This window comes from Rhincodon typus, chromosome 22, assembly GCF_021869965.1.
Source record: "Rhincodon typus isolate 14 chromosome 22, sRhiTyp1.1, whole genome shotgun sequence".
Lineage (NCBI taxonomy): Eukaryota > Metazoa > Chordata > Chondrichthyes > Orectolobiformes > Rhincodontidae > Rhincodon > Rhincodon typus.
This window is the reverse complement of record NC_063353.1, coordinates 2,510,401-2,525,503: the sequence shown is the minus strand read 5'-3', so window position 1 is coordinate 2,525,503 and position 15,103 is coordinate 2,510,401. Positions and strand designations below refer to the sequence as shown.

The following is a 15,103-nucleotide window of genomic DNA, read 5'->3' as shown; positions in this document are numbered from 1 at the left end:
GAATGAACTACCAGAGGAAGTGGTAGATACAGGTACAGTTACAACATTTAAAAGGCTGGATGGGTGCATGAGTAGGAAGGATTTAGAGGGAAATGGGCCAAATGCTGGCAAATGGGACTAGGTCAGATTGGGACATTTTGCTGGTATGGACAAGTTAGACTGAAAGGTCTGCTTCTGTGCTGTATGACTATAAATGTGAATTACAGTTTACAAACATCAATCTTGCACATTCAAATAACCTTCTGTTGAAATTTTCTATAGATTCTGTTTCTACCAGCTTTTCAGGTTGTGCCTTCCACATTATACCAACTTGCAATGAAAAAAAATCAGGTTTTTATGCTTGTGTTCTTTGGTTACGATCTCTTCTGGCATTGGAAAGAACATTCCCCTAATCTACCCCATCAAAACCATCAGGATTTGGAACATTTCTATCAAACCTCCCTTGCCCTTCTTGATGGGAGAACAATCCCAGTTTCTCTAAAACTCTGCACATAACAGATATCCCTCAAACACAAAATGTCAGAGAAATTTGGCAGGTCTGGCAGCATATATGGCAGGAGAAACGGAATTGAAGTTTTGAGTCTGGTTTGACTGTTCTTCAGAGCACTTCACAAGTCCCTCATCCCTGCAGTGGAGGTCGTCTTGCTCCAAGGATATACCAAGGGACAACTCTACATATGGTACCTGGGAGGATCTCTGCATTGTTTGCTCAGCAAAGTTCTGAGGCTGCATTCCCACTGTCTCTCATAAACAGAATGATGCCAATTATCAAAACCACTGGTGCCAGTTAGGTAAAGAAACATTCTATAAAAGATAAAAAATGATCACCAAAAATAAAATTGAGGAAGTTGAACAAAATTGGACAAAGAGGCAGAGCAGGGTAATATTTAAAATCTTTATTTTTTGCATTGAATTTTCTTAAAAAGGCTGTTGTACTGGAGGGACGTGGTGACACATTCCTCCATTAATGTGCCAGTAATACACAAGTGGCATCTTTAAAAGTGTCAGGCAGGGAGCACTGACATTCCTGAAGCTATCCCCCAGAACTCTGGAAAACTCAGGCAGACTGCTGTTGTTAACCTTTGTTACTTAGGTATCACATTACAGAAGGGAGCCACAGCTTCGACAATTTAACCACACGTAAAATTAAAATGCATTTCTGTTAGCTTGTAAACATCACTTTTAAAAATTGATCTGCACAGTTGTATAAGAATATTACAGAAAGGTTTACATAGAGGTCTAAACTGAAAACACAAAGTACTGAAAAACCTCAGCAACTTCCCTCTGTTTCTGTCTCTGCACTGTTGTATTTCTCCGTCACTTTCTGTTTTCATTTCAGATTTACGGCATCCGTGGTATTTTTATGGCGTATGTTGTGTTCGTGTGATAGTTCACATCAGGTGATTGCCTGAAGCAGACTATGGATTACACTATTCAATCCGTGCTTTCTTGTGGGGAGACACTGGAGGTTCCAGGGTAAAAGCGGTTGGCGAAATGGGCCTGGCTTCTGGCAGGTTGGCGGATCTGTATTTCTCAATATAAGGGTGAGCCACCTCCCACACCTAAAAGGAGAAGAAACCTAAAATCAGTAATAGAAGCAAATCCAATCACTGCTCAGCAAAGTGTAATGACACAAACACAGAAATTGCTGGAGAAACTCAGCAGGTCTGGCAGCACCTATGGAGAGAAAGCAGAGTTAACGTTTTGGATCCAGTGACCCTTCATCGGAACTGATGGTAGATGGAGATGGGGTGGGGGAAGAAGTAAGCGATAGGTGAAGATGAAGCCCGGAGAGAGAGACAGAGAGAGAGAGAGAGAGGGCTTGAGAGAGAGAGACAGAGAGCAATCAGGCAGACAAAGGAATGGATAAAACTGAGCTGGGAAGAAATGAAAGCTGTTAATGGGGACTATTAGAGGATGAAAATGGGTTGCTGTGTTAAAAGCAGTCCATGTGCTTGCTAGGCCTGGTGTGTGGGGATTGGGGTAAGGACATGGGAGGTGGTGATCAGGCCCTAAAAATATTGAACTCAATATTGAGTTCTGAAGGCTGCAGGGTCCCCAGGTGGAAAATGAGGTGCTGTTCTTCCAGCATGTGCTGAACTTTGCTGGAGCAAAACAGCAAGCCTGAGACAGAGATGTTGGCCAGGGAACATGGTGGTGTGCTGGCAACTGGAAGCTTAGGGTCATTTCTGCAGACAGAACATAGGGGTTCTGCGAAAGTGTAATGACAGTTGGATTTTTCTTTCAGGTAAAAATTTGCCCCAAAACCACAGTAACTGCAGCAAATCAGTCAAACCCTCAGGTAGGTTCCACCAATCATTAGATGATAAATGTTTGAGGAATTATGCTGACAAATTCATTATATAGTACACTTGAATGCAACAGGGACATGTATGTTATTACAAAGAGGCTTGTTCTTTGCAGACAGAAACAAGTGATTCACACACTGAGATAGCAAGAACTGCCGATGCTGGAGTAGAGATAACACAGTGTGGAGCTGGAGGAACACAGCAGGCCAGGCAGCATCAAGGGAGCAGGAAAGTTGCTGTTTCAGGTCGGGACCCTTCACAGAAAATACACACACTGTGCCTGTTTCAACGGAACTAAATGGGCGGCAGCCATTGGCTGGTTCATTTCACAGGGTATCACCCTGACCAATCAGAATCAACCTGCCTGCTTTAAAATTGAAACAAAGCCTGGCTCTTAACTGTCAATTAACTCCATGTATCCACCCTGTTTAACAGGGTATCCACCCTCATGATTACCTGAGAAACTGAAAATCTGCCTGTTCAGTCTTAAAACATATTCAACAATGGAACATTCATATCCCTCCGGGGCAGAGGATTCCAAAAAATTTCAAAACTAAAGCATTTCCCACAAAACAAGTAATTATACTTGGTTGGGAAAGTGGTTAAGGAGCAGGAGACAGGGTGGGGACAGTGGGCATGTACGCGATCAGCAGAATGCTATCTATCACCAGTGTTTATATCTTACAGCCCGATGTTTCAGGATGCAAGTCAACATATAAAAAGTGTGATAGGAGTTTGTGGAATTCCTTCTGTAAATAGCAGTAGGTGCATGATAAATTGTTTTCTTTATTCTTCCTTGGAATATGGACTTCATTGAGAAGGTTATCATTTGTTGTATGTCCCTCATTGCCCAGAGTGCAGTTAGAAGTCACCCACATTGCTGTGGGTCTGGAGTCACATGTAGGCCAGACCGGGTAAGGAAGGCAGATTTTCTTCCCTAAAGGATGTAGATGGTCTTTATGATCAGTTACTGAGAGTAGCTGTCAATCGCAGATTGGTTAACAGAATTTAGGCTTCACCAGCTGTCATGCTGGGATCTGAACGCAGGTCCTCAGTACTTTAGCCTATAGGCTAAAAGGTTATTTGTCTAGTCACATAGCCAATACACCACCACCTCTACTACATCTTTAATTTTAAGACTGTTCATTTTAGAAGTGAGGTTGATCGAATTTTACCCCATATTAAGTGAATTGGGTCTAAAGTGGATCTGCAGACTTATAATAGAGCCGAACCCTGATCTGACTGAACAGGCAAATGCGTGAAGGAGTGAGTGACCATCTCCCACTCTGCGTTTTGAGGAAGAGCAACAGCCTGCACTAGTGAGAGTCTTGTTACTGCACTCCTGTCACAAACCCTTCATTCAAACCTCAAAAGACCTGGAGATACAGCGACCTCCTACTGAGCACATTGGCATAGCGCCATGGAAATGGCAATCTGTTCAAAACAAAACCTTGTTACTTAATTTTATTAAATTAGTCAACTAAAAATGCCTTTAAAATGAAGATATTTCCTAACCAAGGCCTGATAAACGATCAAAACAGAACGAGGGGCTGGAATGTTATTTTGAATGTATTTTCCTGGCTCAGTTGTTAACGATTAAATGGTCTTATCTAACATAAACACCAACTTGCCTTTTGTTCCACCAATAAGCGATGGACAACATCAATATCTGGTGCCATGAAACGGTCTTTAATCCAGGGTCTAGAAAGGAAAGCAGTTTGAATAAAATAAAAATGAACCATCTGAACAGGAACCTTTCCAGGCAGCTAATGTGACTGACAGGATGTTGCTGGTTTAACTGTACCTCACCACCGTGCGGACCAGATCGTAGACCTTTTCCAGGGGAGTTGTCGTCTTTAAGGGCCGTAAAAACTCGATACCCTGACACGCTGCCAGAAGTTCTATGGCAAGCACTGAGTGAAGCAAAAACACTTGATTTAAATCATGAGAAATGACTAACTTTAGACACACACTAACCATCAGAATCAAAAGTTTTAATGGACATTGGGACTAGAAACAGATAGGTAAAGAGGTTCCACAAACATCTCCATCCCAATGTCAGGGAAGTGCTGAGTAGATGACTCATCTCTAAGCAGATGATATGCGATAGGAATGGTTAGCACTGCTGCCACACAGCTCCATGGACCCAGCTTTGATTCCAGTCTCAGGCGACTGTCTGTGTGGAGTTTGCATGTTCTCCACGTGTCTGCATGGGTTTCCTCCGGGTGCTCCAGTTTCCTCCACAGTCCAAAGATGTGCATGTTAGGTGGATTGTCAATAGTGTCCAGAGATGTGCAGGCTAGGTGGATTAGCCATGGGAAATGTTGGGTAATGGGGATTGGATGTGATGCCGTTCGGAAGGTTGGTACAGATTTGATGGGCCAAATGGCTTCTTTCTGCAATGTAGTATTCTATTTCAACCTTCTCCTGAGCTTTCTACCCTCACAGATACCAGTCTTCAGCCAATCCAATCCATTTCATGTGAAATCAAGAAACAGTTGGAGAAACACTGGATACTGCAAAGGCTATGGATCCTGACAACATTCCGGCAATAGTATTGAAGAGTTGTGCTCCAGGACTTTCTGCTTCCTAGACAACCTGTTCCAGTACAGCTATAACACTGACATCTATCCAACAATAAGGAACATTGCCCAGGCATGTCCTGTACACAGAGCCAGACAAATCTAACTGAGCCAATTACTGCCCCATCAGTTTACTTGTGATCATTAGTAAAGTGATGGAAGGTGTCATCAAGCAGCCCCTGGTCAGCAATAACCTGCTCAGTGACGCCCAGTTTAGGTTCCACCAGGGTCACTCAGCTCCTCACCTCAGGATTGATCAGGTTGGAAATATTCAGATATCCTTTACCATCATCAAACACTTTGGTAAGGGTACAGCACACGCCAGATCATGGAAAGCACCGTCTCATCAAACACACCCAGTGCATGTACAGCACAGGTTGGATACAGCACAGGTCCAGCTACACCACCCAACTAACAGGATTGTTACAGCACAGGACCGATACAGAGCAAGGCTTCTTCCAACATCCTTCGGTCAAACACACCTTGGGCAAGGAACAGCATTGTGAAATTACATAGGTCAATTAACATCTCCTCTACACTGTCCCCAAACACTTCCAGGACAGAGACGGCACTGGATTGGATACAGAGTAAAGTGTGCCCTACGCTGTCCTACCAAACACCCCCAGGGCATGGACAGCACGGGGTTAGATCCAGAGTAAAGCTCCTTCTATACTGTTCCCCATCAAATACTCCCAGGACTGGGACAGCACGGGGTTAGATACCCAAAGTAATGTTGATCTCTGCATTTTATCAAAGTTAAACATTTTATTATGATTCCCTGTCAAAACAACAAGATCATGTAGAACCCGATGATAAAAGTCGAATATTGTTTGGTCAGGCAGGAATGTTCGGGAGGTGTTGTCCTGTTCAGAGCCGAATGTGCCACACGTGTGACCAACTGTACCGCTTGGTGATTCTGCCAAGCAAAACCCACCCTGTTTGACCTGAAGCTGAGCTGCAGTCCCCCTTTCCTAGAATTTTTCCAACAGCATCATGTTTCATCTGTCTCTGCTCCAACTCCTGCTGTACCCCATTGCTTAGATAAGCTCCTGTAAATACCATGCTCCCATTTCACAAAGTCTAGTGGTCATTTACCTACAACCAGTCTCCTGCTTTTTCCTCATTTCTCTGCAGAGCATGAGGAACAGAGGGATCTTGGGATAATTATTCACAAATCCTTGAAGTCAACATAGCATGTGACTAGGATAGTTAAGAAGACATATGGGACATTTGCTTTCATCAGTCGTGGCAGAGAGTATAAGAGCAAGGAGATAATGTTGCAGTTGTGCAGAGTGTTGGTCAGGCCACAGCTGGAGTAGTGTGTGTAGTTCTGGTCACCTCACTACAGGAAGGATGGGATAGCACTAGAGGGGTATAGAGGAAGTTCACCAGGATGTTGCCTGGGATGGAGAAATTGAGCTGTAAGGAGAGACTAGGTAGGCTTGGATTGTTTTCTTTAGAGCAGAGAAAACTGAGGAGGGACATGATTGAGATGTATAAGATTATGAGGGGTTTGGACAGGATGAGTAGAGAGCAGCTGTTCCCTTTGGTTGAGGGGTCAATCACGAGAGGGCACAGTTTTAGGGTAAGGGACAAGGATTCAGAGGGGATTTGAGGAAAAACCTCAGCAAGTGTTGGGAATCTGGAATGCACTGCCTGGGAAGGTGCTGGAGGCTGGAAACCTTTAAAAGATATCTGGATGAGTCCTTCAAATATTGTAACATTCAAGGATGTGGGGCAAGTGCAGGAAATTGGGATTAGCACACTTTTAGTGGTAGTTATGTCAGGGGGCCTTCCTGGCACTGTATGAATCTATGTTCACCCTAGCCTGCCTCCACTTGTGCTTTGACCGTGTCCTCCTGCGTAATTCCTCTTCCTGTCCTGTTGCACCAGTGTGCAAGGCCTACAGCACCAGTATTAGGCTACTGTCTAATACCCTGTTCTTAAACGCTCTCCACCAATGCTCCCAAGCTACAAATACCTCCCAACTGTTCTTTCCTCTTCCCCTACCTCCCTGTTCCTGTTCATTGTCTGCAATTTTAGAATCTACATGACAGGAGAGACCTTGAGGCAAAGGGAGAATAAGGATTTCAACAAGCAACAGCGTAGAGACAGAGGGGTTTGGAAACCTGCAATACAGTTCCAAATGCGTTAGTGATGTGGACTCCATGGTTAGAGGGGTTGACATGATTTATTTTCACAGCTCAGACTGAACAAACACAGAGTGTGCTGGAGGAACACAGCATCTGTGAAGAGAAAACAGAGTTAATGTTTCAAGACAGTCCTCAACAATTTATTGGCTCCCTGATGTTGGGGTACATTGCACATTTTACTGCAAAGGTTTGGGGGGGGACACATAGCTCACCACAGCAGCCCCTGTGGGGTCAAAAGACCATTACTTGATGTTTCGAGAATATGTATAGCTGCAGTCATTGTCTACCCTTAATTGCCCTTTGTTAGGCCACCACTGAGCTGTGGGTTTTGACATTTTGGATTCTGTACCCAAAAAGGTAAAGCAGTAAAACTTGTGAATGAAATATATTGTTCCAAACCTGTTTTTATACCTCAGAGCAGTGCTCCAGGACATATGTTCCCAAGTCTGAAGGATTTTTTCCTTTTTTTTTCCCCACTAGGTAATGGTCTATGTCCAGGTCTGGATGCTGTATAACAGAGGGAAGCAAAGTGACCCCCTGACACTTTCCGACGGTGATGCTGTAAGATTCTAAACCACTTGCTGTGGTGAATTCAGTAACCAGCAACCACTATCTAATGTGTAATTGGGGATATCCTCACTGGGTAAATGCCTCAATTTACACAGAGGTCAAATATCTTAATGAGAAACTGTAAGGAACCAACACAACAGTCAAAAACATAAAGCCAGTAGGGCTCATTTGTTACTTATCTTACAGACAGGAATATTGAATTGTTCTCAATATCTACCAATGTACCACAAATAGACAACCCTTGATAAGGGAGTCTTACCTTGCTCAACGTGCTCAATAACTCTCAACGCTTTCCTGGCAGCCCATCCGCCCATAGATACATGGTCCTCAGTGGCAGCGCTGGTGGACAGAGAGTCAACGGAGGATGGGTGACACAGCACTTTGTTCTCGGACACTAGGGAGATAATGAAGTTTACTTCCAGTTAACCTGCTGGCAAACTAAAATGGCAACACTGAAGATTCAAATTTTCAGCAGTAGAAAAAGATTCACTCTTTCACACTCTGTAGGACAAGGAATAAATTATTTCCACTGAGGTGACTGTTACAAAAGCTTGCTTCTCCCTTTCCTTGTGCTTTTCGGTCAATTTTTTGCCCATTATAAATTATGCCCACAATTACAATGGAAATTCCCAATGTAAACTTTTCAGGTTGTAACTTTAGGGTAGGTGAAAAATAGTGGTATTTTTGTTGGAATGTTAATCCAGAGAGCCAGTTAATGTTTTGGGGACCTGGGTCTGAATCCCACCATGGCAGATGGTGCAATTTAGAATCAGTAAAAGAAAAATTCTAAATGAAGACTGTAATGATGACCATAAATCCACTGTCAATTGTTGGAAAAACCAATCTGGTTCACTAATGTCCTTTAGAGAAAGAAACTGCCATTTTACTTGGTCTGTTGTACATGTGACTCCAGACCCACAACAATGTGGTTGACTCTTAACTGCCTTCTGGGGAATTAGGGATGGGCAATAAATGCTGCCTAGCCAGTGATACCCTCATCCTGTGAATGAATAAAATAAGTTACACATTGCCAACACTAGTAGAGACTGTAGAGCCACCATTTCATACCTCCCAGAGTGTGAACAACTCTGGGCTACCTTAATGCCCAGCCTTTCCACTTCACCTGAAAGCTACATCTGGTTCTTGTGTGCACCATCACTGCAAATCAAATCACTACAAATGAAAACAGCTAATTCTTATCTAATTTCAAGTCTTGCAGACTTCCTGTTCACAGACCTGTTGTCATGGTTATCTGTCAGTGTTTACCTTTGCAAAGTAGGATGTTGATATTTTCTGATATTATATCCTCAATCACAGACCATTAGGTGACTGTGTGGACTGAGATTCCAAAGTTGCTGTTGCCATTTTGTATGTTACATTAAAACTTGAACTCAGCAACTGCGTGTGGCTAGGTCAGTGACATTCTCAGTGTGGTCACCAAACGTCCCTCCCACATTGGGCTTTACTGATGAAGATGGAGCAGGAACAGTGGTGCTGTCAATCCCACATCATTTAAATCTGGTCAAGTTGTAGGAGCAAGTGTCCCACCCTTCTTAGATAAAAGAGATGAGGTTTGTGGAGATTTAAAGACAAAGGAGCTTCCCAAATGTGCCTTTTTACTTCAAGTCCATGCAAGTGCACTTTAAAGATTGAGTGAAGGGACTTTTGTTCAAAAGGATGCTGAAAGACCCACATAGTAAAACAGGGAGAGGGGTCCCTGCTGAAGCCAGACAGAGCTTGAGGACTGCAACTCTTCCCAAAATGCACTGTAGTGTCAATGTGACCTGGGATTTTCAGTTGCTCGAAGAAGTCAGTAGGGAATACTTTTCCTCTAGATTAGTACATTAATTGTCTAACTATTGTTTACTCAATGTTGATGATAGTTTGTTTTTACAAAAATACAGTTTAAAATGTTACATCATGTTGATTGGGAAATTCTGCACATCAGTCACTGGGAAATTCTTATGTCTCTTTAACAGTTACTGGTCTCTACAGGGAACACAATAAACATTCATATCTCTGCTTTTGATCTCACCAGCTCATCAACAGATGTGTGAAAATGATAAATTCATGTGCACATCTCACAAGTATATGGGTATTACAGATGCAATGATGTGTCTTACTTGGGTTTATTCACTGTCAAAAACACAAGTTGGCGCATCTCTATTTACCATTAACCACATGCTCTGCACTGGCACAAAGAAGCAGAGATTACATGATAGCTCTACACTTCCTCTCTTTTCCTTTACATAACAGTCACAAACCAGGTTATCTGATCATCTGTCACACTGTGTTTGGGATCAAATTGGCTGCTGAGTTTCCTACATTCCACCAGCACCAACACCTCAAAAACATTCTCACTGACTACAAGGCACTTTGGGATGGCGGGTAGTTATGAAAAATGCTACAGAAATGCTAGGCTTACCTTCTTTCATTCCCTAATGAATATAAAGATATTGAAAAGGAACTATAAACACATGCTTAAACAGAATGACTCCCTAAACAAGCAAAGGAAAACGTCCCCACTCTCTGTTCAATGACAGTGTAAACTGCCCTCAAACTTAACTTTAGGTTCATAACACATGATATTTTTATATTAATGCAGTACATTTAGCTCCAATAACATGTGTAACAGTATTCCACTGATGAACTGCGGAATCCTCAAACTCTCTTAACCCAGGTCCTGTAGCAACGTTGAGAAAGGCTATCTCTTTGCTGCATACATTATGTTAAAGTTTGTCATTGCGTGTTCTGATCTGCTGTTGTAGCCACTGTATTTTTATGGCTGTTCTAGTTTAGTTTCTGGTCAATAATAACCACCATCCCCCCCACGCTCACCAACCCGGATATTGATAGTTGGGGGATTCAGTGACGCTGATACAATTGAATATCAAGGAGGGTTAGATTCTATGCTGTTACTGGAGCTGGTCCTTGCCTGGCATTTGTGTGGCGTGAATGTTACTTGTCACTTGTCAGCCCAAGCCCAGTTTTGTCCTAAAGGACCAGATTGACTGAACATCATTGAACAGTTGATAGGCCAGTAAGTGCCACTTGACAGCACTGTCAATAACATTGTCCATTTCCTTGCTTGGACCTTTGAGTATAGGAGTTGGGAAGGTGTGTTCAGGATGTACAGGACGTTGGTGAGGCCTCTAATAGAAAGACTATTATTAAGCCGGAGAGGGTTCAGAAAAGAGTTACCAGGATGTTGTTGTGAATGGAAGGTTTGAGTCAATAAGGAGAGGCTGGGCCTTCTTTCTCTGGATTGTAGGAGGTTGAAAGGTGACAATATAGAAGTTTATAAAATCATGAGGGGTACAGATAACGTGAATGGTAGACGGCTTTTCCCTAGGGTGGGGGATTTCAAGATTGGGGACATATTTTTAAGGTGAGAGGAGAAAGATTTAAAAAGGAAATGAGGGGCAACTTTTTTTTTTTTTTTTTTTTACACAGAGTGTGGTCCATGTGTGGAATGAACTTCCAGAGGAAGTGGTGGATGCAGGTACAGTTACAATATTTAAAAGATATTTGGGATAAGTACGTGAATAAGAAATATTTGAAGGGATATGGGCCAAACGTAGGCAGATGGAACCAGTTTAGTTTGGGATTATGGTCAGCATGAAATGGTTGGACGAAGGGCCTGTTCCCATGCCATATGACTCTATGAATAGACTGAAAGGGCAGTATATGGGTCAATTTGATTTGTGGTGTTTTCTTTTTATGGACTGGAAAATTGGGCAATTTTCCACATTGACAGGCAGATCCCCAAGTTGTAGCAATCCTGGAAGGGTTTGATCAGGGGCATGGCCAGGTATTGAACAAAATTCCAACAGAATATTTATTACACATTGTGTGGGTTTGGATATCCTGATGGCCTTTTTCCCGGTTTACATTCAATGTTCCAATTAGTTCATGTGTTTGGGATGCTCCACTGAGTGAATACCAGATCAGACTCCTGTACCTGGGAGTCTTACAGTTCTTGGTACCGTAGAGTCATACAGCACAGATACAGACACTGTGGCCCAACTCATCCATGCCGATCAGATTTCCTAAATTGAGCTAGTCCCATTTGCCTGCATTTGGCCCATATCCCTGTAAACCTTTCCTATCCATGCACCTGTTCAAACATCTGTTAAATGTTCCAATTGTATCCACTTCAACCACCTCTTCTGGCAGCTCATTCCATATTCATACCACCCTGTGCGTGAAAAAGTTGCCTCTCAGGTCCCTTTTAAATCTTTCCCCTCTCACCTTAAACCTATGCCCTCGAGTTTTGGACTCCCCTACCCTGAGGAAAAGGCCGTGACTATTATCACCTTATCTACGTCCCTTATGATTTTATAAACGTTTATAAGATCACCCCTCAGCCTCGACCCCACCAACACACACACACACACACACACACAGTACAGCCCACTGACTATTAAGTTCCCACTCACTCCGGACATCCAACTAATGAAACAGCCACACATGCTGAACCTGACTGGAGTGACATACCCAAGGCAGCCGCTGTACAGTGAGCGATCATGAAGCCTGAGTTCAGGCCTCCCTCATTAACCAAGAAGGCAGGCAGTTCACTCAGGGATGGGTTACACAGCCTCTCAATCCTCCTCTCACTGATAGCAGCAAGCTCATGAACACCAATCGCCAGGTAGTCCAGGGCCTGTGAGATAACAAGAATTTCATTGATTCTGGGAGTGAGATGCCTGGTCTGAAACAAAACTATGTTGCTTTCTCACCTCTGCCTGGCATCTGATATACTTATGCCACTGAAAATTAATTGAATGAAAACAAAATGCGTTCTTGTCCACATTAATACTTGTCATGATTTTAAAAACGTGGCAAAGTAATGAATATCTTCATAGAAAATGACCAATCAGCACTGTCCTCTTGTAATGTATAAATGTAGTTCTTCTCTTTATTTTGGTATTCTTATAAATTGTCCTGATGAGGGTAAAATGAAAAACTTCAACAAAATGTCTCTTCTTTCAGCAAGAAGTTCTATCTCAGTGAATGACTAATTAATATCTGTAATAATTATGAAACGTCCGTGTCTTAGAGCTTTATCCATCATTGGGAAGCTGAAGAACAACATGCAGGACCTAAATTATGAACTTTAAGAAGCGTACAGCATGGAAGGTGGCCATTCAGCCCACCTTCTGTGTATTGTCGCCCTGTAAGAGCTAAGAAATCAATCCCACTCCTGAGATTTTTCATCATACCCTTTCAGTTCTTCCATTGAAATGCCAGCTTTTATAAATTCTCTCCCCAACTCCAGTCAGGCATTGCACATCCCAGCTTCTGGATGAGGAATGTTCTCCCAAACTCTCTCCTCATTCTTCTCAAGATGAAAAAAATTGTCTGACCAACTCATCCAGTGAAAATTATATTCTCCGTTAAACTCCATTGAGCCTGTTTCTAATTCAGAATGCCTGAATTGCTTTTCCCTGAATTTTATTCTATTATTCTGAACTTTTCTTTCTTCATTTTTCTAACTTATTCCTATGATTTGTAAATGCAGGACTTTTATTTCTTCATTTTTCTACTTTTCTTTCACCGTAAGAATTTGTACTGAAGAATATGAACCTACATAACTTTATACTTAAGATGGCGCTATAAGTGCTGACTTTGTAAACTTTTCACTGTACTCATTTGGGTACATTTGACAATAAAGCCAATTCTAAATTCTAATTTTTTATTCCAGCAATTTTGATGCAGCAAAAACTTACTTTTGCAGGATATTCTCCATGAAAGTTTCCACCAGAAATAGTTTCTCCTCTTTCTGCAAACACCATCTTAATTAAATAAATACATTAAGGTGTATAACTTATGGAGATGAGAGTCACTGGGAGCCTAGTGCTGAAGCCAGACATATCTAACCACAGAATTAAATGTTGCACTGAGTCACTTCAAATGAATTTTATTTTCTCTCGACACAAATCAATCCCAAAATCATCCCTGGACACTATGGCCAATCCAACTAACCTGCACATCTTTGGAATGTGTTAGGAAACCAGAGCACCTAGAGGAAACCTGCACAGACACATGGTTAACATGCAAGTGCCACACAGACAGTTGCCCGAGGTTGGAATCGAACCTGGGTCCCTGACACTGTGAGGTAGCAGTGCTAACGACTGCGCCACTTTGCACCCCACATTGATTTGAAACCACTGATGGTGGAAATGTTGAATAGCAGCTGTGGAAGAGAGAAAACGAATTGACGTTTCGGGTCTGTGACCTCACATCAGTTCTCATTCAAGATCATCAATCTGACATACTGACTACAGAACATAGGTTTTCTCTTCATTCTTTCATCACTGCAAGCTGCTGTTGGCTCTCTCTGCAGCAATCACAGCGTCACTTTTTACAATAGACCTCAGAGGATGCAATGTGCCTGATTCAGCTAAATCCCTGATTATAATGTCGAGTCTTTAAGCACTTCAAGCTGCCATCATACCATTATGACAAACAATATTCGGGATGGTCTATTAACAGTTTCTCCAGTGAATAAGGGTTATATTGCTGGAGTCTGAGATAACAAGGTGTGGAGTTGGATGAACATAGCAGGCCAGGCAGCATCAGAGGAGCAGGAAAACTGACGTTTTGGGTCTGGATTTCTGAAGAAGGGTCCAGACCCGAAATGTCAGCTTTCCTGCTCCTCTGCTGCTGCCTGGCCTGCTGTGTTCATCCAGCTCTACACCTTGTTAACTCTATAGTATTGTAGTGTTTCTCCCAATGGTCTGTAACAAGCAGCATCAAGGGGGTGAAAGATCACTGGGGTAGTTGGGAGTTCAGGGCACATTAAGAACAGCCATGATCTTATCAAATGGTGGAAGAGGCTCGAAGGGCTGAATAGCCTATTTCTGTTCCTAATTCATATTCCTAACTCCTCCTTGCTAGATTTACTTTTGATTGGATGGCTCAGTACATTAAAGCTTAGAATCAGCCTTTTTTTTTAAACATCAAATACCATCTACCTCCTTATATGTCATTTATCTCAGTGTACATCCTTTACAGTAATTGGCTCACCTTATCTCTGCCCTTCGTTCATTGCCTCTTTGGGCTACATGCAGAGTTGACACAGTATACAAGAGCAAAGTTCACAACATACTACACTAAACTCACAAAGGATACCGGGTTATCTGTTGCACTGTTAATCTCAGTCTCAATGATAGTTTTCACAAATGTGATTGTGTCATTCACCACCCCATGCACCTGTAAAGACAAAACTGAATTAAATTCAACCAGTGTCAGCAACTGCTTGTTCTAGGTCAGTACTATAAATGCTTCTTTTTAAAATGCTTTCATATGTGCAGTGTTTTGACTTAGCCATCCCTGTACAAAGCAACAATGTGCATAGATTATGACCAAGGCAGATACTCTGGTATTGTAGATAACAAGGTGTAGAGCTGGATGAACACAGCAGGCCAAGCAGCATCAGAGGAGCAGGAAGGCTGATGTTTCGGGCCTAGACCCTTCTTCAGAAATG

At 42.4% G+C, this 15,103-nt stretch overlaps 1 protein-coding gene across 1 annotated transcript in view; it reads right to left on the bottom strand.

Annotated features, from left to right (window-relative positions):
- Positions 1–881: 881 nt before the first annotated feature.
- Positions 882–15,103, bottom strand: part of hal (histidine ammonia-lyase) — a 45,079-nt gene continuing 30,857 nt past the window's right edge. Inside the window, exons 14-20 of the mRNA XM_020510251.2 lie at positions 14,749–14,829; positions 13,344–13,409; positions 12,112–12,277; positions 7,874–8,008; positions 4,114–4,222; positions 3,941–4,010; positions 882–1,562 (exon numbers count right to left, since the gene is read on the bottom strand). Coding sequence (XP_020365840.2) covers positions 1,431–1,562; positions 3,941–4,010; positions 4,114–4,222; positions 7,874–8,008; positions 12,112–12,277; positions 13,344–13,409; positions 14,749–14,829 — 759 coding nt within the window. The 3' untranslated portion in view covers positions 882–1,430. The remainder of the gene's footprint in view (positions 1,563–3,940; positions 4,011–4,113; positions 4,223–7,873; positions 8,009–12,111; positions 12,278–13,343; positions 13,410–14,748; positions 14,830–15,103) is intronic.